The sequence below is a fragment of the Protopterus annectens genome, chromosome 8.part0 (genome assembly GCF_019279795.1).
Source record: "Protopterus annectens isolate FY-2018-M chromosome 8.part0, PAN1.0, whole genome shotgun sequence".
Taxonomy (NCBI): domain Eukaryota; kingdom Metazoa; phylum Chordata; order Ceratodontiformes; family Protopteridae; genus Protopterus; species Protopterus annectens.
This window is the reverse complement of record NC_056741.1, coordinates 1,108,269,982-1,108,294,193: the sequence shown is the minus strand read 5'-3', so window position 1 is coordinate 1,108,294,193 and position 24,212 is coordinate 1,108,269,982. Positions and strand designations below refer to the sequence as shown.

The 24,212-nt window shown below is 44.4% G+C and overlaps 1 protein-coding gene across 2 annotated transcripts in view; it reads right to left on the bottom strand.

Annotated features, from left to right (window-relative positions):
* Nucleotides 1–24,212, bottom strand: part of CGN (cingulin) — a 1,354,172-nt gene that overhangs the window by 233,980 nt on the left and 1,095,980 nt on the right. For both annotated transcript variants that reach the window (XM_044080636.1, XM_044080637.1), the window contains exon 15: nucleotides 13,228–13,389. In XM_044080636.1, the coding sequence (XP_043936571.1) occupies nucleotides 13,228–13,389 (162 nt within the window). The remainder of the gene's footprint in view (nucleotides 1–13,227; nucleotides 13,390–24,212) is intronic.

Below are 24,212 nucleotides of genomic sequence, written 5' to 3'. Positions count from 1 at the left end.
AAATAAAATATAAAAGCAGAAATAGAACACATGAAACGATTATGAATAGTGTGGTACAATATCTACAAGAGATGCTTAAAAAAAGAAGGTAGTAAAAAAAAATACATAGAAAGTAACAAAAAGTTAACAGAAAAAGAGAATAAAGAGATAGAAAAGGAGACTTCTTTATATGAGCTAGATGAAGTATTAGGACAAGTAAATAGAGATGAGACAGCAGGACCAAATGGAATAGGGTATGAAATGTATAAAAATTTAAGGTACTGGCAAAAAAAAAGTATTTTTAAAGATTTTGAATGAATGGTTAAATAAAGGTTTTATGTATAAAGAATTATGTAGTGGAATACTTAAATTCATATGTAGGAAGGAAGATAGAAGACAATTAAAACAGAGACAAATAGTATTAAATAATGACTATAAGATCTTTATTGAAAATAATATGAGATTCAAATCTACAATGAAAATTTTTATAGACGATAGTATACATGGTTTAAAAGGGATGGGTTGTCAATAATTGTTAATGATACTTAGAGAAATTGTGGATATTATGAATAGAAAAGAAGAAGTGAAAATAATGACAGGTGACCTTAATAAGGCATTTGATACAATTAGACATGAAATCGTATGGGTAATAATGAAAGAATATAAGTGAGAAAGTTAAGAAATTATGTATGCCAGCGTATAGCAATAATAAAGTAAAAATACTTGTAAATGGCTAGTTAATCCAAGATGTACATATGAACAGTGGTGTAAGACAGGGATGCCCACAGAGCTGTATACTCTTTCCAGTAGTTATGAATATGATAGCATGTGAAATAAATTACAAAAATGAAGGAGACAGGGTATATAACACCTAAATGGCTAAGAATTCCAGTGCTGTTAACATATGCAGATGACATTATAATAACTGCAAAAAAATAAAACTTGGAAAAAAGTAATAAGTTGTACAAATGAGTGTCTAGAGGTGACAGAGATGGCTTTAAATAAAGAGAAAAGTAAAGGTTCAGGTGATGTAGTAAAGATAGGGGCTATATATTTTACAAAGAATGAACTGCCCGTGTTAGGTATAACATTTGTGAATAAAGATACAAGCAAAATTCAATGGGGAAAAACAATAGAAGAAATAAAACAAACCTGTCTTTTCTGCAGAACATATAAATTATCATTCATAAAAAGGGCTTATTTGATAACTTCAGAACAGATGGGAAAAGTAGCATACCTAGCAAGTGTCTTTAAGTGGCCAATAGTATCCGAAATGGAATTATTGCAGATTTTTTTTATTTATGTGGGGTTCTAGACTAAACCCAGTAAAGATGAGGTTTGTATGCAAGTAAATAGGAAGGAGATTTAGGGTTAATTAACCCAGTGGTATGTGCTGCTTTACTAGATTTGTACAAAGTAAAACATGGATAAATGAAAAAAAATGAGAGATTAGTAGTAAAATTATTTAAATGCAAGTATAACAAATTTTGGGATATGGTAAAAAAAAGAGTAAATGAGAAAAGTGTGTGTAAATGAAGAAATAAAATGTTACCAAAAAATATTTTTGTGGAAAATAAAAATTGATGATATAGAAAAAGAAATGCATGGCATACGAATGCAATGATAGCTCATTAGCACTCTTCAAGAAAAATCTTGATGATTGGATGGGTAATAGGAAATTCACCCCGTGGATCACTTCTGTGGTTCTGCTTGGCAGGGGCACAGGAAAATAATTTTCTTGGGTGGTGAAAGCCAGGGTACCTTTTTGGCTAGGTTTGTATAGGCCCTAGGGCCAATAGCCTAGTACTTACATATGAACCTAAAACATTACTATGTAAAACCATGGGAAAATCTAATAGATAAAAGAATTAAAGCTATAAAAATAAAAGCAAATGGTGTTATCAGAAAGTAAAATGTCAAGATTTTTTGTGGGGACAAGTAACAAATTACCAATGCAAGGAAATATGCTATGTAAAAAATGTTATAGAATATGTTTGTGTTGTCAAAAACAAGAAACTACTGAAAGTGTTTTTGTAATGTAAAAAGAATAAAAAGTTATGGGGAAAACTACTTGAAGATTTTCTGAAGATATAAAAGCGGATAAAATTAACATGGATATGATTACATACGGACATTCTAAGAGCAGAAATAAAGAATATGTTAAAAGGATAGATAAAATTACATCACGTGTTACAGGGAATGAAAGAATAAATTAAATTATGTTTAATGGTAAATGGATTTTAGCAACAATATTAAGTAAAATCAGATAGTGGTTATGGAAAAAGGAGTGAGGGTCTAATAAGGATAAACATTTCATATGATCGTTAAAAAAGTATGAATATGTGTAAATTTGTTTGTATATCTATATATTTGTATATTTGTAAATATGCAGCAAGTAAGAGCTCTTTTTGTTGTACATAAATAAAGGATCCCTACTCTTTTTGATAGCCATCATGGGATCCTTTACATCCACCTGAGATACCATCAACTCAAGCAGATGCGACCTCAGTTTACTGTCTCATCATAAGGACGGTACAGTCAGGAGTGCAACATCCCTTATGATGCACTGCAGCATCAGCAATTGATCTACCTGGTGTGGAGAATAGCACCCACACCCTTCTGCACCAAAGTTGAGTGTGCTATCTGTAGTACTACCGACACGGACATTTTCAAGAGCTGAGGGTACAGGTCAACAGTTAATTAAGTGGGATAAAACTGATCCTACCCCTAGAGCAAGGTGATATAGGATTACCTGACTTGAAGGAATAACTTTAGAGCTAAGAAATTAAAGCTAATATGCACAACACAAGCAGAAGGTTATAAATCAAAGTGGAAAGGGGTGATAGTGAAATGGTGAGGAGGGAGTTTGAGAAATAAGAAGATAGCAGGATTTTGCTGTAGGTCCTTAAGGGGTATTTAAGAACAACCACACAGAACACTACAATTTATAAAACATCAGAAAGTATTCTAAAACCCAAGCCAACCTAGGAACGGAGAAAGGAGATTTTAGCCATATGGATTACTGCAAGTAAGGGTACTGAAGATAGGCAAGAGGGAGTGGGAATTTACTGGAGAAAATTGGCAAAAAAAAAAAACAAAACAAGGTATTGGGAGCAGACAATTAGGGGGAGAAAGTCAACGAAGAAGGATAAGGCCAAGAAATGTGGGCTACAGGTTAGAGACTGTCTTCAGTACCAGTGGCTGATATCAGAATACAAGCAAAAAGGAAGGTAGTACATGAATGTGTTAAGTGAAAGATCAGCTATGGTAAAGATTTTGGTTGAGTCTAGAACAAATGCAGTTGTTACAAAAGGGATAATTAGTACAGCATATACAATTATTGTATGAAAACTCTAAGAATCAATCACAGAAGGTTAGAAAAGAGTGGAAAGACAGTTTATCAACAAACAATGAAAATGCATCTGTATTGCTCCAAAGTATGCAACAAGGTCCAGAAGCTTTGTGATTTTTGCATGAAAATGTTTGCATAGCTATTTTTATACCCTAGGCAGATGTCAGTCAATTTTCCTTAGGTAAATAGCAAATGCTGGAGATGTGCTGGGAAAGATATTGGTAATTGGGAATGTGTTCTGGGATTGTAAAGAGTTGGCAGATTTTAGAAATTCCCTACAGAGTGTTTTGTGAGAAATGTTGGGTGAGCAAATTGTTGTAACTAAGGAAAAGATTTTTTGAGCTGGGACACAGACTCTGAACAGCCTAGACACACAGTAAGGCCCAAATAAAGAAGCTATGTCTTACCATAACGTTCCATCTGAGTGGTTGATGATCTTCCAGTCATCATTGATGGGTTCGGTTCCGAGCCCTTGGAACCAAGTCAGCCTTATACCAAGCTTGCGTGCACCAAAAACTCTCAAGCTAAGCTGCTACCCGCAATGTCCTTCACTCAGTTACCTTAGATCGAGTTTGTATGCAACATACAGAAGAAGAAACAAGTCAGAGGCCATCTCAGCGCAGAAACCCTAAGACACCATAAAGACCCAGAAGATCTGCCAGGAACCTTTGGAAGGGGTCAGTGGGAGGGTGTGATGAATGGAAGAAGATCAACAACTCAGATGGAACGTTATGGTAAGACATAACTTCTTTATCTGAAGTTGTTAGTCTTCATCCTATTCATCACTGATGGGACCGAGTCCCCAACTACTTGGAGAACCTGGGTGGCCCTTATGGAAGAACATTCCTGAAAACCAGTGAATCAAAGTTCACTCTTCCCCTGGAGATCAGATCCAATTTGTAATGCTTGATAAAGGTATGGGGCTTAGCCCAAATGGCAGCTGCACAAATATCATCCATGGAGGCCCTAGAGTGGAAGGCAACCAATGTTTCAATAGCCTTAGTTGAGTGAGCTTTGATTTGGCCAGGCTTAGATCCATCTGTAAGCGAATATGAGAAGGCAATGCAATCCCTGAGCCATTTAGACAAAGTAACTTTCGATACTGCACCTCCCATTCTAGGACCCGCAAAGGAAATGAAAAGCTGGTCCGACTTGTGAAAGGATTTAGTTCTGTCCAGATAGAAACATAATTGTCTATGAAAATCCAAGGAATGTAGGCAGTATTCTCCCTTGTTAGAATAATTTGGGATGAACACAGGGAGCTCCAATGGACTGGTTAATCAAAAGGTCAGAAACCACTTTGGGGAGAAATGATGGGTTAGTAAGAAGTGATACTCTATCGTTATGAAAGGTCAGATAAGGGCTCTTGATACTAAATGCTTGTAATTCAGAAATTCATCTGGCTGAGGTGGCAGCCACCAGAAATAAGGATTTCCATGACAAGAATTTTAGATCACATGTCGCAGCAGGCTCAAAAGGGGGTAGAGAAAGAGACTGCAGAACCCAGGAGAGATTCCATGCCTCCACCGACTGCCTTTGGGAGGCCTGCTGTGGAAAATACCCTTGAGGAAAGTCTTGCAAAGGTGAGAGGAAATATGTGGGACGCCATCTGAACCATTATGGAAGTTGGAAACAGCTGCTAGATAGACTTTAATGGTGGAAGCTGACACCCCATTGTGGAACAGTTCAGCCAGGTAATGAAGAATTGTGGCTACGGGGACCAAGAATGGCCCTAGCTTCTGATTATGTGACCAAATAGAGAATCTTTTCCATTTGTCCCTGTAAAGTTTCCTGGTGGATGGTTTATGAGAGGCCAACATAATATCACATACGGGTGAAGAGAGGGTTTCCTGCTTGGCAACTAATGGAAGTGGAGAAACCAAGCTGTCAGCTTGAGAGTGGACAGATTCGGGGGAATCAGCCCTCGTGGGTGAGATATGAGGTCCTGACGAGTGTCTAGGATCTAAGGAGGTTGTAGCAGATGAGGTCGGAGGAAGGGAAACCATACTTGACAAGGCCAGAAAAGGGCAGTGAGGATCACTTTGCTTCTCAACTGAATGGCTTTCCTTAGAACAAGGGGGATCAAAGGAATCGGAGGATAAGCATAAAGGAGACCCGTGGGCCAATCGTGAATCAAAGTGTCTCTCGGCGACTCCCAGAGAGGGGGAAAGAGGGCAAAGTAGCTGCTGCATTTTATGTTTGAGGGGGAGGCAAAAAGGTCACAGCATGGCTGGCCTCAACGGCAGAAAATTTCCTCCGCCACACTCGGGTTGAGACATCACTCGTGAGGATGGAGAATGCATCTGCTTAGCCTGTCGGCAATCACATTAGAGCTCCCCGGGATATGCGTTGCGATCAGAAAGCTGTTGGAAGCTATCGCCCACTGCCAGATTCTCATGGCTTCATGACACAGGGGGTAGGATTTGGTCCCTCTTTGTTTATATACCACACCACGGACATGTTGTCTGACTGGACAGCAACCGTTCCGGACGGAAGGAGCGAATGGAAAGCTTGCACTGCCAACAGCATCGCTCTTAACTCCAGGACATTGATATGCAAGTTGACCTCTACATTGGACCACATGCCTTGGACTGACTTTCCCTGGAAGTGGCCCCCCCAACCCCATCAGGGAAGTATTTGTGGTCACCGTGGCGCTGGGCTGGGGAGTCTGGAAGGGGCAACACCAAAGATTTTCATTTGTATTCATCCACCAGAGGAGATCTTGTTTGCAAGTGTTGGTGATGAGCATCTGTGAGCTCTGAGGATGAAGATTGGGTATCCACTGGGCCTGAAGGAGCCACTGTAGTAATCTCATGTGCAGTCTGGCTAGGGGAACAATAGGGATGGCTGCAGCCATATACCCCAGGGCCAGGAGAACTTTGCTTGCAGACACCTTTCTTCGACAGAGAATCACTTGAACCTGTGCCCTTAATCACTGACGCCTGTGAAGAGGAAGGGAGATCAGGCTTGACTGTGTGTTGAATATTGCCCCTATGAATTCCAATTGTTGTGAGGGTTGAAAGTTGGATTTCTCCTGGTGTAAGGTAATGTCCAGTGACTTACTTGGAACCAGGGTGTAGCGGAGGGCCTTGACCAATAGATGCTCAGTTGGGGCGGAGAGGAGCCAATTGTCTAGGCATGGAAACACCTGGAATCCCTGAAGTCTCAGATGAGCTGTTACCACTGCAAGGCATTTTGTGAACACTCTGGGGGCTGTCGAGAGACCGAAAGGCAGGGCTCTGAACGGGTAGTGACTGGCTCCCAACCAGAAGGGAAGGAGGCGCGTGAAGCACGTGTCCATCTTGATATGGTAATATGCATCCCGGAGATCTAATGAGCACATCTACACACCCTACCACAGAAAGGGAAGGATGGATTGAATCGTGACCATGTGGAACTTGGTCTGAACTACCGATTTGTTTAGCTGGCTGAGATCCAGAATGGGCCTCCAGTCCCCTGTTTTATTTGGCAGCAAAAAGAATCTTGAGTAGAACCCTGATCTGCACTGATCTGGAGGGACCTGTTGGATGGCTCATTTTTGACATAGCTTTCGTATTTCGGAAGCTGCCTCCTCCCTCTGACTGGGTGGAACATCGGGAAGGGATTTTGGAAGTCTTGGATAAGATATTAGGGGAATGTGGTAGTCTCTGGTAATGATTCTCTGCACCCACTGATCACTTGTGAGAGAGAGCCAGGCAGCTTAGTGCAGAGAAAAATGCACCCGACTGCTTCCAGAGGAAAGCAATTGGGCAGCGCTTCAGGAGCGCTGATACGGTCTACCCGAGAAGGAATCTCTGGAGCCCTTGTTCCGGGGACCCCCTCTGCCCTGAAAAGGGCGTCTTCCATTATTGGAACCCCCTCTGCCTCTGGGGGAGTCCTCACCACATGCGTCATGGAAAGGACCTTGAGACTTCTTGTGCCACATCTTTCCGCTTCTCTGATTCCTGGAGAAGGAACACTGAGGTTTGGAAAAGCATAGGCCTAGAGCAGACAAGGTCTTCCCATCTTGCTCACACTTGCAGACAAGGTCTTCCCATCTTGCTCACACCTGGCTAATGTATCCTTGTCCTTAGCACCGAACACGCTCCTTCGGTTGTGTGTGACAGCAACCTCATGGATGAATTTGATATTGACTCTAGGGTGGCAAGTTGGGAAGCAACTTTATCTTGTGCTCCATCCGATACTTGGCCATTGAGGGTTCCAGAGAGTTCAGAGATAAGATCTCTTTGGAGCCTCGTAAAATGTGCCAAAAAGTTCAGAGACCTGACTGCAAAGATCGCTGAAGCAAAAACTCGCTTCCCTAACCTGTCCACTGCCCGGGACTCTCTGTTGGGCAGGTGGACAGCAGGACTCTCTTTTGCAAGGTCCTTTTTCGTGGCTGCCGCCACCACCATAGCATCCACTGGCAAGCCTCTAGACCAATGGGGTTGATCCTCTGGAGGGAAGAGTACCTTGTCTGATCTACTGGGGATGGCCTCTACAGAATCCGGGCTCTTCCATGCCCACTGCACGATGAGCTTAACCAACTCTTCGGCGGGGGGGGGGGTCACCCAAGAAGAGGAGGACCGAGAGCGAAAGGCCTGCAGGAATACAGATTCTTCCGAGGAAGGATTGGAGAGCTTCCAGTCACCACTCTGTTTCAAGATTTCCATGATGTCTCCAAAGGAGCCATCATCAGGGGGTGACCGTGGGGATCCTTGGCCATCATCATAGTCCGTATCTTCTGTGAGAGACTGCTCTGGGGAGTCCATATGTTTCCTCTTACATACCCGTTTCCGAGGGGGTTCTTCGGTGGAAGCATCCGAAGAAGACTCAAAAAGGAAATACTCTGGACAGGGGTTTCCTGGGCCTTGTGCTCTCGCAGTCTTTGACAGCTGTGGCTCAGAAGGAACTGGGGGGATAACCGATGTGGGAGGATTGCTAGAAGCAAGCACCCTCTCCATCACCCGGAAAATGGGCCTGCTCGAAGAGAAGTGGGAGTCCGGAACCGAAGAAGACAAAATCCGAACCGGGGTCACACCACGCTCCACAAGGTCTGCCCCCGGGAACGGAGCCTCAAGCAAACTCAGGGAGGTAGTCACCCTCGGATCCGAAGCTGGAAATGACAACACAGTCAGAACAGAGACCATAACAGTAGATTCCACCTCCCAAAGCATGAGATTGAGGGAGGGTGGGGATTCTGAAAAAAACGACACCCAAAGGGGCCTTGGGGCCTCAGACACTGTCATTGTCAGCGCCGAGGAAGGGGGTCTTCTCTAAAACATTGGGTATATGAGCCTTGGAACTGAGGGATCCAAGGGAGGAGAGTATGTAGGGTCGCTGGAGTAAGAGACCCAAAGCCTGGAGTGGGATAGGGTCTAGGCAAATTTGAAATTCCCCTGACAGTCAGCAGCTGGTCAAAAAGGCACACTGCATCCAATTCAGAAAGGCTCCTGGTGGATCTTACTGATGCCCTTGAGGGGGAATCAGGCCAGCCCAAAAAGGGGCTGCAGGCTTGTCTGGCAAACGGGTCCACAGACGAGGTCCGTGGTGCATCACAGAATGGCACTGGCGATTCCAGCTTAGAAACTGGCAACAATGGAATGGCTGGAGCAGAGAATGGGCTCGGGGCAGAGGTCACAACAGGGGTGGATGTCAAGAACGGCTCCGAAGTTGTCAGAACTGACATCGGAGCGGAGATGGGCGACGTCGGTGCAGAGACAGAGGCAGACAAATTGGTCGGAACCGAGGTAGTAGATGGCGCCGTAGTCATCATTGCCGGGGTAGGAGCCCTGGAGTGGAACTTGGAACTGATGTAGTCGGAACCAAGGAGGCAGTACGGTGCATGGAGGAAGACTTTTGGGCCTTGTGCTTATGGCTTTTACCTCTGTCACCAGCCGGTGAAGAGGGGTCTGAGCGAGGACGTTTCTTGTCTACAGAAGGAGGGGGTGAGACCTCCAACGCAGAAATAGTCTCCGAAAAAGGTGATGAAAGCAGGCCCTTCAGAATCAATTTATTCAGATGTTCACTCCGCGTCCGCTGACTGAAGCTAGCACAAACGTTAGTAATGCTACTCAACGCCAGAAGTCTAAACCTCAAGATGTACGCACTCGAAACTCTCCTTAGCATGGAGAACATCGATATCTGTGCAGTAACAGAAACCTGGTTCAAGGCTCCCGAGAGCACCCCAGCACTACCAGGTTATACCTCATACCATGCTTTTTGGCCCCAAAACTTGGACCGAACCACAAAAAGAGGGGGAGTATCAATATTCGTCAAAGATACCCACACCTCCAGGTTGGTGGCACAGCACGAAGCATCAGAGACTATCCATGTGCAACTAACAGTGGGTAAAACTGCTTTCCAGTTTATAGCCTGCTACAGACCGCCCTCCCAAACCCAGGAACCCCACTTGGCCTTCCTGAGAACACTGGAAAATATGAAGGTCTCTCCAAACACCATTATATTGGGCGACTTCAACTACACAAACATAGACTGGGAGCATTACTCTAGCTCCAACACCCTAGCCCAAAGGTTCCTAGAATTTATAAACTCAAATGCTATGGAACAACTTGTTACCACTCCCACAAGAGGGGAAAACATACTGGACCTGATCATCACCAACATGGGGACTCTATGCTCCAGACCAGAAGTGTATCCCTCACTGGTAAGATCAGACCATAAACTAATCTCACTGGATATTCACATCCCGACTCCACACACTGCCCTGAAAACCACAGTGAAAAACTTCTCTAAAGCAAATTTCACACTCCTCAAAACCGAGGTGGAATCCTTCAAAGCCCCCGGGCCTGTGGAAAATACGGCCCAGACCGCAGAATCCTTTATAAACGCAGTCTATGAACACCTTCAGGAATGCATGGATCATGCAATCCCAAATAAAACCAAGTCCCAATCCTCCAAAGGCAGTCTGGTGGACCCCAGCCATAAACAAACTATACAATAGAAGGAGGAAGCTACTACATGATAGAGCAAAATCCCAAAAAGGGAAGGCATCTCTGATCAGTATTAGCAAAAAACTACGGGCACTCATAAAATCGTCTAAGGCCAGCTTCGAGACAAAACTTGCACAGGACACTAAGGATAATCACAAGGCTTTCTTTAGTTATGTTAGGAACCTGGGTGGGAATTCCCAGATATGCTCAGAATTAGTCCAAAATGACAAAAAATACACCGAACCCACAGACATTGCCAATATCCTAGCTGACAGGTTCAGCGCAAACTTCTCTCCCCCCCTCCCCACCAAAAGGGCAAATATCTATCCCAGCAGAGTGCTGCCCCCATGACATCTCAGATGCTCAGGTAAGAGCTGCCCTCTCCAAAGCAAAAAACACAGCATCAATGGGACCAGACGGTGTCCCAGGCTGCGTCCTACATGAACTCCAAGAAGAGCTAAACCCAAACCTAAAACTACTGTTCAATCTCAGCCTTACTACAGGATATGTACCCAAAGAGTGGCGTACAGCAACAGTGGCCCCTCTCCACAAAGGTGGTACCTCAACGGATCCTGGAAACTATCGCCCCATAAGCCTGACTAGCGTGGTCTGCAAAGCTATGGAAAGGATCATCATGGACCTCATAAATAAAGATATTGGGGACCTACAGACACTGGATCCTACCCAGTTTGGCTTTGTTAAGGGCAGATCCTGCCTCTTAAACCTGGTTGATTTCTTTGAAACAGCCACCAAGGCCATTGACGAGGGGAAGGTGGTCCACACAGCCTACCTGGACCTTGCAAAAGCCTTTGATACAATACCTCACTCGGGCATTATAGATAAGCTCACCAGCTTAAATATAAACCCCTATGTCACTAGATGGGTTGCAAACTGGCTCAAGGACAGAACCCACATGGTTAGAATTGCTGGAGCCATGTCAGACTCCAAACCAGTTACAAGTGGCGTCCCACAAGGCTCAGTCCTGGGACCTATCTTGTTCGGTATATATTTCTCGGAGGTACAGGCCAACACGGAAGGACTGTGGCTGACCAAGTTCGCAGATGACTGCAAACTGGGTGCCATAATTGACTCTCCAGCCGACACAAGCATCCTCCAAAAGGGCCTCATAGAAACAGACAACTGGTGCCAGAGCCATGGCCTCAAGCTAAATGCCAAAAAGTGTATAGTCATCCCCTTTGGCAAAAACAAAGTGCCCACAAATTACCACATAGGTGGTAAACCATTAAGTACAGAAGAAGTAATTAGGGACCTGGGGACCCAAGTTGATAGCAATCTCTCATTTGACAACCACGTGGCCAAAGTGGTTAGAAAAACATTTTATATAGCCCACCTAATCATGAAGGGATTCACATCTAGATCAGGGGAGGTCATCGTGCCTCTTTACTCATCCCTCATCAGGCCCATAATTGAGTACAATGCCCCTTTTGGGATGTACCTTACCAGACACCTGCAGCAACTGGAAAGACCCCAAAAGTACCTCACCAAGAGGATCAAAGGGCTCAAACAGATGCCATATGCTGCCCGGTTAAAGAAACTCCAGCTCTTCTTAGTGGCATACCACCTGCTCAGAGGCGATCTGTGCCTGATGTATAAAGCCATGTCCAACCCGGAATTAATGGACATGCTGCACCTCATAAAATCCAAATCCCATCGAGCTATGCGCTCGAGAGACTTGAGCCTCAGCACTGAAATAAATAGGACATGCTGGAGGGGCAGATTCATAACCCAGAGGCTCCCTTCACTCTGGAATAAAATCCCAGTCCAGGTTAGGCAGAGTCCCTCATTGACTCTCTTCAAGAGAAATCTTGATGAGTGGATGGGAGATCGTAGGTTTACCCCGGGTATCACAGGCACAGTATACTAACCTCGAAAAAGGGCATAGCAAAATTAATTTAAAATGGGTGGCGAAAGCCAAACACACTCTGGCTAGGCTTATAAATGCCCTAGGGCAGATAGCCTAGTATGAACCTAAATATCACATGGGGGTTTTGCCAAATGCGGAACCCCCAAATGGTACACACACTCTTCATGAAGGTCGCTATTCGGAAGTTTACCACTGGGAGAAGAGCAGTATTTAAACCCCGTAGTTCCCGTCTTCTCAGACATAATAGTGCACACGCTCACACAAAAGGGAAAGAGTGAGGAAAGTGAAGAAAGTAAAGAGAGAGGAAATACCAACAATGGTAATAAGATACCACAAGGGTAGAAAGTTCAAAATACCAACAATGGTACAAAAGGGATACCTGTGGGTAGAGCTGAGTATAGAAAGATATCAAAGAACAAGCAACTAACGAGAAAACAATTTCCACAAAAACTTGTAAATATATAAGATAAATCACTTAGCTGGAGAGCTCGGTGAAAAGCTGCTATATGGCTGTGCGGCAAACGAGATCTGAGGTAACTGAGTGAAAGGCATTGTGGGTAGCAGCTTAGCTCGAGAGTTTTTGGTGCATGCAAGCTTGGTATAAGGCCGACTCATTTCCGAGGCCTCGGAACCAAACCCATCAGTGATGAATAAGAAGAAGATTAACAACTTCAGATGTAATTTTACTGGCTGCCAAAAAAACCCCAATATTACTAGAAAAATTAAATCAAAATTTAAACCAGCTGTACCTCAAATGCTGATCACTGAAAAGGAGGTAAAAGAACTGGAGGTGGGGTCTTTAGGGAAAAAAAGGAGCAAATTTCATAGAAGTAAATGCAGAATAGTGCTAGGAGGAGGAATGAAGTTTAAGGGAGGGAACTGAACAGTTTACTCAACTTGGAGTGAATAATTGCTAAAAGAGAAATGTGTGGAGTGCATAAAAAAATTACTATGGTTCAATTTATTTTAAAGTGATGTGTGTGTGCTAGTGTCACTGTTTTAGTTGTGATTAACAAATATGGTTATTAAAAAAGTTAACTAGACATGATGATGGTTTAGATGAAGTTTGCTGGACTGACCTCTAGTACTTTGACTTGCTTAGACCGATCATCCTGTGTACGTTTTTTGGATTCAATATCCTTTTCCAGATGCTGAATACGCTGTGTCAACAAGTCCTTATCCAATACTGCTGTTTCTTTTGTTGCCAGGCTCTCTTGCAAGTCGTGTTTCAGTCTGTAAGCCTTCAGAAAACAAAGACAGGTTACAAAAGTTACAACTATTATATACTAATGCATATTCATTGAGCTACAGAACATCTAAAGTATTTTGTTAACTGGCTAAGAGCACTGCACACAGGTTCCGTTTTTCAGAGAGTGCGAGGAGCAGTGGTTTCATTAAGCCACTTGATTTGAGTCACACCATGAATTTGGCAGTTTTAGGGTTTAAACCAGTCTGCAGGATATAAAGTATAGTTGTGTACATTTGCCATAAATGTAGATGTTCGAGTGTATTCACGGTTGCAGTCATCACATATGGGTTATCCCTGCCAGGGTAGCCCTCGGCCAGCCCGAATACCAGAGGCTTAGTATTTCTGTGTCAGTTGCTGTCACTTCAGGACTGATGTCAGATCATCAGTAGTATAAATTAAGGCAGCCGACGCCATTACATCATTTTTTCCCCTAACCTGTCAGAAGCCCCAAAGTAGGAGCCAGGTTCTGGTGGAAGAACCCCACCAGTAGAAAATAAATACCAATATGTCCCTTGTAAGAAAAGAGAAAAAAGAGGGATGGAGGGAAGGAAACCAGGACTGCAACAGTGAATACACTTGAACATCTACATTTATGGTAAGTGTACACAACTGTATTTCTTCGTGTTCTTCATGTTCTTCGTGTTTCACTGTTGCAGTCATCACATGTCGGTTGATTCCCAAAGCTGAGGAAATGGGTGGAGGCAGTCAAGGAAAAGTACAGTTGTGTACTTACCATAAATGTAGATGATCAAGTTTATTCACTGTTGCAGTCATTACAATTGGGTTATCCTGCTGGCAGGCTACCCGCAGTTGGCCTGAATTCCAAAGTCTAGGTCCAGCGTCGGTTGCTGTCACCTCCTCCCTGACGTCAGTGCGCCAGGGGTATAAAAGAAGCAGCCAACGCCATTTTCTTCAGTTTTTCTTGCCCCAGATGTCAGGTGCCTCCAAAAGGGAAGGCTAAAAATATGTCAATATAGCATGCATTCACAAAGGTAAACTTTTCCTTCATCTACAAGCAAATACACCACATAGGTTGTATAGAATAGAGAAGTACAGATAAGTTCCAGCAGAGAAAAGGGGGATGGTGGGAGGGTAACCTGGACTGCAACAGTGAATACACTCGAACATCTACATTTATGGTAAGTACACAACTGTACTATGTTCATCGTGTTTCACTGTTGCAGTCATTACAACTGGGTTGAATCCCAAAGCTAAGGTTGGGAGGCTGGAGCTAAATAGGATTAGGAGTGGCTATGAGGTCCTGCAGAACTGCAGTGGCAAAGCCTGCCCTGGATTTAGAGTAGAGTGGCAAGTGATAGTGCTTTGTAAAAGTGTGCACTGAACTCCAGGTTGCAGCTTCTAAAATGTTTTTGGTTGGTATTCCTCTGAGGAAGGCTGCTAAAGTGGCTGCTGCTCTGGTTGAATGTGGCCTAATGCCCTTAGGCACTGATTTGCCATGTTGTGAATAGCAGAAATGAATGCAGTGGCCTATCTACTTTGAAATAGTCTGCTTTGAGATAGCCTTTCCTTGAGATCCTGCAGCATATGCCACTAGTAATTGCTCAGTCTTTCTGAAAGCTTTGGTTCTGTCCAAGTAGAAGTGCAGCTGTCTGTGTATGTCCAAAGAATGCAGAAGTCTCTCACCCTTATTCTGTGGATTTGGGTAAAAAGTAGGCAAATTAATAGTTTGGTTAAGGGCCACACTGGACACTACCTTAGGCATAAATGTCGGGTTTGTCCTCAGAGAAACCCCTATCTGGATGGAAAATGATAAAAGGTTCCACAGCCATGAGTGCCTGTAGCTCTGAAACTCGTCTTGCAGAGGTTATTGCTAGGAGCAGAGCTGTTTTCCATGATAAAAATTTTTATATCAGCTGAAGAGGCTGGCTCAAAAAGTACAGTTTTGTACCTACCATAAATGTAGATGTCCGATAGGAATGCATCTGCAGTCCTTACAAATGGGTTGTCCTGTCGTCAGGCAGCCCTTCGGTCGGCCGGATTCCAAAGTCTGGGTCTGGCTTCGGCTGGTGTCGCACTTCACCCGACGTCATAGCTGCAGTTCTTCGGGTATAAAGGCATCAGCCGACGCCATTTTCCTCAGTGTTTCTTGCCCCAGATGACAGGTGCCCTCTTGGAAGGCTAAATTTGGATAAATGCCAATGTTTCCAAATAGTAGAGAGCAAACACAAAAAATAAGCATGTATGTACATTATATACAAACAAATACACCATGAAAGATCCCCCCCCACAGCTAGCTATAAGATGGGCAAATACCCTAGGAGTACCACAGAGGGGAAGGCAGGTGGGTAATCCTGACTGCAGATGCATTCCTATCGGACATCTACATTTATGGTAGGTACAAAACTGTACTATGTCCTTCAAGGATGCATCTGCAGTCCTTACAAATGGGTAGAATACCATAGCCAAACTGGGGGAGGAGGAAAAGAGCTAAATTATGGTGTAGTTAGGATCCCTTGCAAAACAGCAGTGGCAAAACCTGCTCGGGATCTAGAATATAAAGGTAGATTATAATGCTTGGCAAATGTATGCACGGAGGTCCAAGTAGCAGCCTCTATAATGTCCTTGGTGGCCACTCCTCGTAAGAAAGCTGTGGTAGTGGCTATAGCCCTTGTAGAGTGAGGCCTGATGTTCTCTGGAGTTTTCTTTCCATGGTAGGAGTAACAAAATCTAATGCAATTTCCTATCCACTTGGAGATTGTTTGTTTTGAAATTGCTTTTCCTTCCCTTCCTGTTGCATATGCTACCAGAAGCTGGTCAGTTTTTCTATTGCCCTTTGTCCTGTCCAGGTAGTAGCGTAACTGTCTATGTACATCCAAGGTATGCAACAGTCTTTCTCCCCTGTTCTGTGGGTTTGGGAAGAATGTACGTAGGTGGATAGCCTGGTTTAAAGACACTCTGGATACCACCTTAGGCATAAATGTCGGGTTTGTTCTCATGGACACTCTATCTTGATGGAAGATCAGGAAGGGTTGCACTGCCATTAATGCCTGTAGTTCAGAAACCCTTCTTGCTGAAGTGATTGCCAGCAGGAAAGCAGTCTTCCATGATAAGTATTGTAATTCTGCTGTTGCTGCTGGTTCGAAAGGAGGAAGTGTCAATTTTTCTAGCACAAAGTTCAAGTCCCATGCTGGCAATGGTGGTTTCCTAGGAGGCTTTACATTTTTGATTCCTCTCAGAAACTGCCTGAGCAGAGGATGTGAGAAGACAGGAGGATCCAAGCTGTATTCTGCTGAGATGGCTGATGCATGTATCTTGATGGAGGAATAGGACAGGCCTGAGTGGAAGAGCTCTGCCAAGTATTCCAGGATATTGGCTATGTTTACCCGTGACACATCTTCTCCCTTTGCAGTACTCCAAATGAGGTATCTTTTCCATTTTGCTGCATAATTTTTCCTTGTAGAGGGTCTGCGAGCCTCCAGGATAATGTCTTTAACCCTTTTGGATAAATTTGGGTTAATTGATCTTATGTAATGTTCCAGGCAGTCAGCTGCAGAGTTTTCAGGTTTGGATGCAGGATGTTGTAATTGTTCTGTGTTAACAGCAGTGGAACCAGGGGTAGTGTCCATATTTGTTCCCGAGACATGCTCCTTAGTAATGGGTACCAATGTTGCCTTGGCCAGTCTGGAGCTATCAGAATGATCCTTGGGCGGTCCTCTTTGATTTTCAATAGCACCTTGTGCATCAAAGGAAGTGGTGGGAATGCATATGCTGTCAGGTTTTTCCAACTGAAGGATAGGGAGTCCACCTTCCAAGCAAGTGGGTGGTACGTCCTTGTGCAGAATTTCTTTAGCTGGTGATTGCGTGGGGATGCAAATAAGTCTATTTCTGGAAGTCCCCATTTTCTTGTGATGGCTTTGAATATGTCCGGATGCAGCATCCATTCGTGGGCATCCGTGGTAGTTCTGCTTAACATATCTGCTAGAATGTTTTGTTTTCCCGGTACAAAAATTGCTTGTAACTGAATGTTGTAGCTCAGAGCCACATTCCATAGGTCCAGTGCCATCCGGCATAGAGGGTATGAATGTGTGCCTCCCTGTTTGTTGATGTACCACATAACTGTGGTGTTGTCTGTCCTTATCATCAACTGCCCTTCTCGGAGAAATGGTCTGAATGTCTGGATTGCCAGTTTTACTGCCAACATTTCCTTTAGATTTATGTGCAGGTGCAGCTGGTCTTGAGTCCATAAGCCTTGTATGCACTTGCCCAGCATGTGGGCCCCCCAACCGAGGTCTGAGGCATCCGTTGTGATGGTTTGACTTGGTTGAATGCTGTAGAAGGGCAATCCTGTGTTTGATTGACAGGCCTGAGCCCACCATAGGAACTCTTGCTTCAGGCATGGGATTAGTGGAATTTTGGTTTCTAGGCTGTGTTTGTGTTGAGACCATAAATTCTTCAGGTACCACTGTAGCTTTCTCATATGCAGCCTGGCATGAGGGACCAGTATTATGCAGGATGCCATGAAGCCCAGGGCTTGTAGTACTTTTCTTGCTGTTAGATGGTCCTGCTTTGTTAATGCCAAGAAGTAGAGAGGAAGTTGTTCTTGCTTTTCTACAGTTAGGAATGCCATCTGCTTTGATGTGTCCAGCTCTGCACCCAAAAAGGTTATTCTTTGGGATGGTATCAGCCTTGATTTTTTTATATTGACTGTATATCCCAGGGCTTGCAGCAAGTAAATGACTCTTTGCAAGTCTTCTGCTAGCTTGTTTTTGTTGTCCGCTTGTATCAGGCAGTCGTCCAGGTAGGGATAAATTTGGATTCCCTGAAGTCTGCAATGAGCGATTACTGATGCCAGGCATTTCGTGAACACTCTGGGCGCAGTAGATAAGCCAAAGGGCAATGCTGAGAATTGATAATGCTCTGATCCTGCAAGAAATTGGAGGTATCTTCTGCAATTTGGTCGTATGGGGACGTGCAGGTATGCCTCCTTGAGATCTAGAGTTACCAGCCAAGACTCCTTGCCCAGCATGGGAAGAAGCTGCTGTAGAGTCAGCATTTTGAATTTTGGAACAATGAGGAATGTGTTTAAAGCGGACAGGTCGAGAATAGGCCTCCATTTTTTCTCTTTTCTTGGTACCAGGAAGAGTCTGGAGTAAAATCCCTTTCCTTGTTCCATAGATGGTACCTTTTCCACAGCTCTCATCCTTACTAATTGAGCTATTTGTTTTAGAGCTTCTGCCTTTTGATTTGGTGGTAGGTTTGGCATTACTCTTTTTCCTGGTAGAGTATGGAAATGAAACCTGTAACCTTGGACTATAGTTTGCAAAATCCACTTGTCCCTTGTGATGTAATGCCAGTTCTTTGAAAATAAGGCTAGCTTTCCGCCTAAGGGTGCTTCTAGTTGTTCCCTGGTAGGCGGTGCCAGAGCCAAGTCACTGTGATTGTCCTGTTGCAGTGGTGGTGGCTGCGTCCGTGCCTCGCTGGTTGTTGCCCTGCCACTGGCGTCCCTGTAGGCACCCCTGGATTGATTTCTGCCTCTTGAACGCCTATTCCTGCCTCTCTGTGCTTTAGAGGAGTCTGGAAAGGACCAATTTTTGGAGGGCCAATTCCTGCTAAACCTTGGAGGTTGAACCTGTAAGAAGTCTTTCACTGTTTGTACAGATTTTGCCTTCTCTTCCATTTTCTTCAGTACCTGCTGTGCAGGAGAACCAAATAAATTGACCTTGTCCATAGGAGCATCTAATAGTTTTGATTTGACATGGTCTGGTAAGGCCTGCTCTTTCAACCATGTATGCCTTCTGATAACTGTGCCAGTCATGGCTGATCTAAAGGAAGCCTCCAGTGCATCATAGCCACATTTTAAAGAATGGTTACTAACTTGCTGAATGTTATGTACCATTTCCTGAACATATTTCTTATCTAAAGGTTCATCACAGGACAGTTTTTTAGTTAACTGATCAAGCATAAACTCCTGATATTGGATCATATGAAATTGACAGTTCAAGGCCCTAGCTGACAGAGTAGCCAAGGTGTAAACTTTTTTACCCCATCTCTCTAAGGACCTGGATTCCCTTTCTGAGGGGAGGGGATTTTTAGCAGAGGTAGATGCTACTGCCTTAGGCCCCTGGGACATAGTCTTGGGATCTGCAAAAGGAGCCTTGTATAAATGGTGATGTGTGTCCGGGACCCTGTAGAACCTATCGGGCTTAGCAGGGGCTGGAGGTAATGAATCAGGAGCAGTACAAGCATCATTAAATGCATCATCTACAACAGAAAGAACTGGAGGTATAGCTAAAGGCCTATGTTGTGGTAAATCCAAAAGGTTCTAAGCCTTTTCCTGGAGTCTGAGAAATCTTGGCCCTGCCACTGAAATTGCTCCCTCATAGCATGCAAGGTTTCCCCAAAGGAAAATTCCTCAGGTGGAGAGGCAGAAGGGATGGACTCTTCAGCATCAGAGTCTTCGTAAGGGGAATAAGGAGCCTCTGGAGGGTCTGTATTGCCTGAATCATCAGAAGAATCATCCGAGGACACAGGCTCAGGGGGCTCTGCTCTAGGTCTCTTCTCTGGAGGTGGTTGAGAGGCCCTGTCTGGATGAGGTTGGGATCCCTGATTAAAGAAATGAGATCCTCTGCCAGAGAAAGCATTTGGGAACTGGAGCTGGGCCTGTGAGAGGGGGTCTTAACAGGCACAGTCTTAGTAGCTTTAGCTGCTTTAGCCCTGGCAAAGGCCTTAATTGACATGGCTGCAGGAGGCCTAGCAGCTCCCCGTGCAGGGGTAGAAATATCCAAGGGAATAGTGTCAGATAATTCCTGAGAAACCACAACTGCAGGTTGGATTTCAGAAGCCGATTCTACCAGGTTAGAAGAGGCCTCGGTAGAAGGCATGGTTTCGGCTGAAGAAAGAACCGCTTGCTCGGTTTCAGCCGAAGCCGAGACACTCGCGGTTTGCTTAACCGCGGTTTCGGCCGAAACCGCAGACCGCGAGTGTCGGTCCTTTTCTTTGCGTTTTTTGGATATTTGTGTAGTCGGTGGATCCAACGGCATAATATAAGCAAAATCAGAGCCGAAAAACTGCTCAGCAAATTCCGACCGACGTCTAAGCGTCCGTCGGTTTAAAGAAGCACAGGCTAAACAAGCTGCTACGTCGTGGTCTGGGCCTAAACAAGGTAAGCAGTAAGAGTGGAAATCTTTATGAGGTATTTGTTTCCCACAAGTTAAACAGTTATTCACTTTTTCTGACATCGGCTGAGGCAAGAAAGAGTCCCCAACGGGGTACTTAGCTTTTTAGAAGTCTTCGAAGTAGTATTCAGTAGTAGTAATCTCTGGATCTGACCGACCGGCACTTGCAAACAGCTTCTGCTTGAGCACGGCAAGAAAGACTGAGGAAAATGGCGTCGGCTGATGCCTTTATACCCGAAGAACTGCAGCTATGACGTCGGGTGAAGTGCGACACCAGCCGAAGCCAGACCCAGACTTTGGAATCCGGCTGACCGAAGGGCTGCCTGACGACAGGACAACCCATTTGTAAGGACTGCAGATGCATCCTTGAAGGACATGGAGGCAGGGTGAGCTTTTCCAAGACATAATTGAGGTCCCATGCAGGAATTGGTGATCTTGGAGGCCTTAAGCTTTTTGCTCCTCTGAGGTACTGCCTTAATAAAGCATGAGAAAAAAAATAGGTGGCTCTGTATTGTAATGAGCTGAAATGGCAGAGGCATGAATCTTAACTGATGAAAAGAATAGGCCTTTGTCCAGCATCTCAGTTAAATATTGCAAAATCTGAGGAATATTTGGAACAGTCGTGTCAATACCTTGCGCCTGGTTCCAAACACAGAATCTCTTCCATTTTTCAGCATAAGATTTTCTGGTACTAGGCCTCCTGGCCTCCAAAATAACATCCATCACCGCTTTAGTGAGAGGTGTGTTTTGAATGACTACATTATCCGCCATGCTGCCAGATTTAAGGTCTTGAGTTGGCTGTGCAGGATCTGATTGTTGTGCTGGGACAGTAAGTGAGGAAGTTGAGGTAATGTCCAGGCTGGGTATTGAGTCAAGTTCCTTAGGACTGGGTACCAGTGCTGGCGGGGCCAGTCTGGGGCAATCAGTATCATTTTTGGCTTCTCTTGTCTGACTTTTAGGAGTACCTTGGGGAGGACAGGCAGTGGAGGAAAGGCATAGACTGTTAAGTTTTTCCAGCTGAAAGATAGAGCATCCACTTTCCATGCTTGCTTGTGATAAGTCCTTGTGCAGAATCTCTTCAGTTGGCAGTTGTGAGGGGAGGCAAACAGATCTATGTCCGGGCATCCCCAATCCCTTGTTATCATGCTGAAGACTTGCGGATCCAATTTCCACTCGTGGGGATCCATGAGGTTTCTGCTTAGTTCGTCTGCCTGAGTATTTATCTTTCCTGGCAGGAATTGTGCTTGCAGATGCACTTGGTAAGTCTGCATAGGGGGTAGGAATGAGTGCCTCCCTGCTTGTTTATGTACCACATGGCTGTAGTATTGTCCGACTTTATCAGTAGTTGTCCCGGATGAAGTAGAACCTTGAAGGCTGTTAGGGCATTTTGAACAGCTAGCATCTCTTTTTGGTTGATATGTAGATGCATTTGGCTTGCAGACCATGAGCCCTGAATACATCTTCCTGCCATGTGGGCCCCCCAGGCATAATCTGATGCATCTGTTGTTAATATCTGCCTGGCTGTGGGTAAAGCGAATGGCTGGCCCTTGTTGTGGTGACAGGCCTTTGCCCATCGAAACTCCTATTGCAGGCAGGGAATGAGGATAATTATTGTTTCCAGGCTGTGGCAATGTTGAGTCCAAACACTTTTTAGATACCATTGAAGTTTCCTCATATGCAGTCTTGCATATGGAATTAGCAGAACGCAGGATGCCATGAAGCCCAAAGCCTGCAGAATTTTTCTTGCAGATAACTGGGTCTTTGTTGCCAACATTTTGAAATAAGTAGTCAGTTGCCTTTGTTTGTCTGGCATGAGATAAGCCATCTGGGCAGTTGTATTTAAGCTTGCACCCAGGAATATTATCTCTTGAGAGGGTACTAGTTTTTGATTTATTTTCGTTTACTGTGTACCCTAGGCATGTTAGTAATCTTTTTACAAATGCCAGATGCTGTAGTAGAATGTCCCTGTTCTCTGCTTGAATAAGGCAGTCGTCCAAGTAAGGATATATTTGTATTCCTCTTTGTCTGCAAAATGCAATTACTGGAGCCAGGCATTTTGTGAAGACCCTGGGCGCAGTAGATAAGCCAAAGGGCAGTGCAGAGAATTGGTAGTGCATTGAGCCAGCTATGAATCTGAGGTACCTTCTGCATGATTGTCTGATTGGGACATGCAGGTATGTCTCTTTTAGGTTTAAAGTCACAAGCCAAGCCTTCTTGCCCAGCATGGGCAGACGCTGCTGCACAGTCAACATTTTGAATTTTGGAATATTCAGGTATGTGTTTAGAATAGATAGGTCCAGTATTGGTCTCCAGGCTTTGTCCTTTCTGGACACCAAGAACAGTCTTGAATAAAACCCTTGTCCCTGCTCTTGCTGTGGTACTTGCTGAATGGCCCTCATGTCCATGAGGGATGACACTTGCCTTTGTGCCTCTGCCCATTGATTTTTTGGCAGGTCTGGCAAACCGTTTGCCCTTGGCAGGGTGTGAAAGTGAAACCTGTAGCCTTGAGACACTATATCCAAGACCCATTTGTCCTGGGTTATTACTTGCCAATTTTGAGAAAAAAGTGCTAGTTTTCCCCCTAAAGGTGCTGCTAGAAGGTACGTGCTTGGCGCAGGCAGGGGAGAAGTCATTGGGACTGTTTCCTGTATGGCTGTGATTTGTCTTCTCCGCTTTTGGAGGTAGAAGCACCCCATTATTTAGACCTGTATGAGTCTTGGGGCTGGGATCTGCCTCTAAGGCGTCTGTATCTGCCTCTTTGTGGCCTGTCTGACACTGGAAAGGACCAATTCTTTGTAGGCCAGTGCCTGCTAAATCTTGGAGGCTGTACCTGTAAGAAATCCTTGACTGTTTGCATAGATTTAGCTTTGTCCTCCATTTTCTTCAACACCTCTTCTGTTTTAACACCAAACAAGGTATCATGTTGTAATGGAGCATCTAATAATTTTGCTTTAACATGATCAGGCAGATTCTGTTCCTTTAACCAAGCCTGCCTCCGAATGGCAGAACCCGTAACAGCGGCCCTTGCAGGACCACATTGCAAAGTATGCTTTCCCACTTGTTCAGCAGCATGCAATAAATCCTGCATTTCTTTGTTTTCTGCACATTCAGAATTTATCAACATTTTCTGTTTAAGCAGTGACATAATATATTGCTGATATTTAAGCATATGAAACTGACAATTTAAAGCCCATATAGCCAAGGTAGCAGAAGTGTAAATCTTTTTTCCCCATCTGTCTAGTGCCCTAGAATCCCTGTCAGAGGGGGTAGGGTTTTTTGCAGTGGAAGCCTTGACCCCTTTGGGACCTTGAGAGATAGTTTCTGGGTCAGCAGCAGGGTTCTTAAAAAGAAATTTATGCGATTCAGGAACCCTGTAGTATCTGTCTGGCTTAACAGGAGCTGGAGGTAAAGAGCACAATGTCTAACACTGGAGGAATAGCAAGGGGACTGTGCTGAGGTAGTAAAAGGAAGTCTCTGAGCCTTTTCTTAGATTCTGAATAATCTTGGCTCTCCCAGTGGAAATGCTCCCTCATGGTATGCAGAGTTTCCCCAAAAGAATAATACTCAGGAGGAGAGGCTGAAGGGATAGATTCTTCAGCATCAGAATCCTCACAGGGAGGAAGAGAGTATTCCTGATCAGAATAGGAATAGGAAGAAATGGAAACCTGATCTGAAGAGT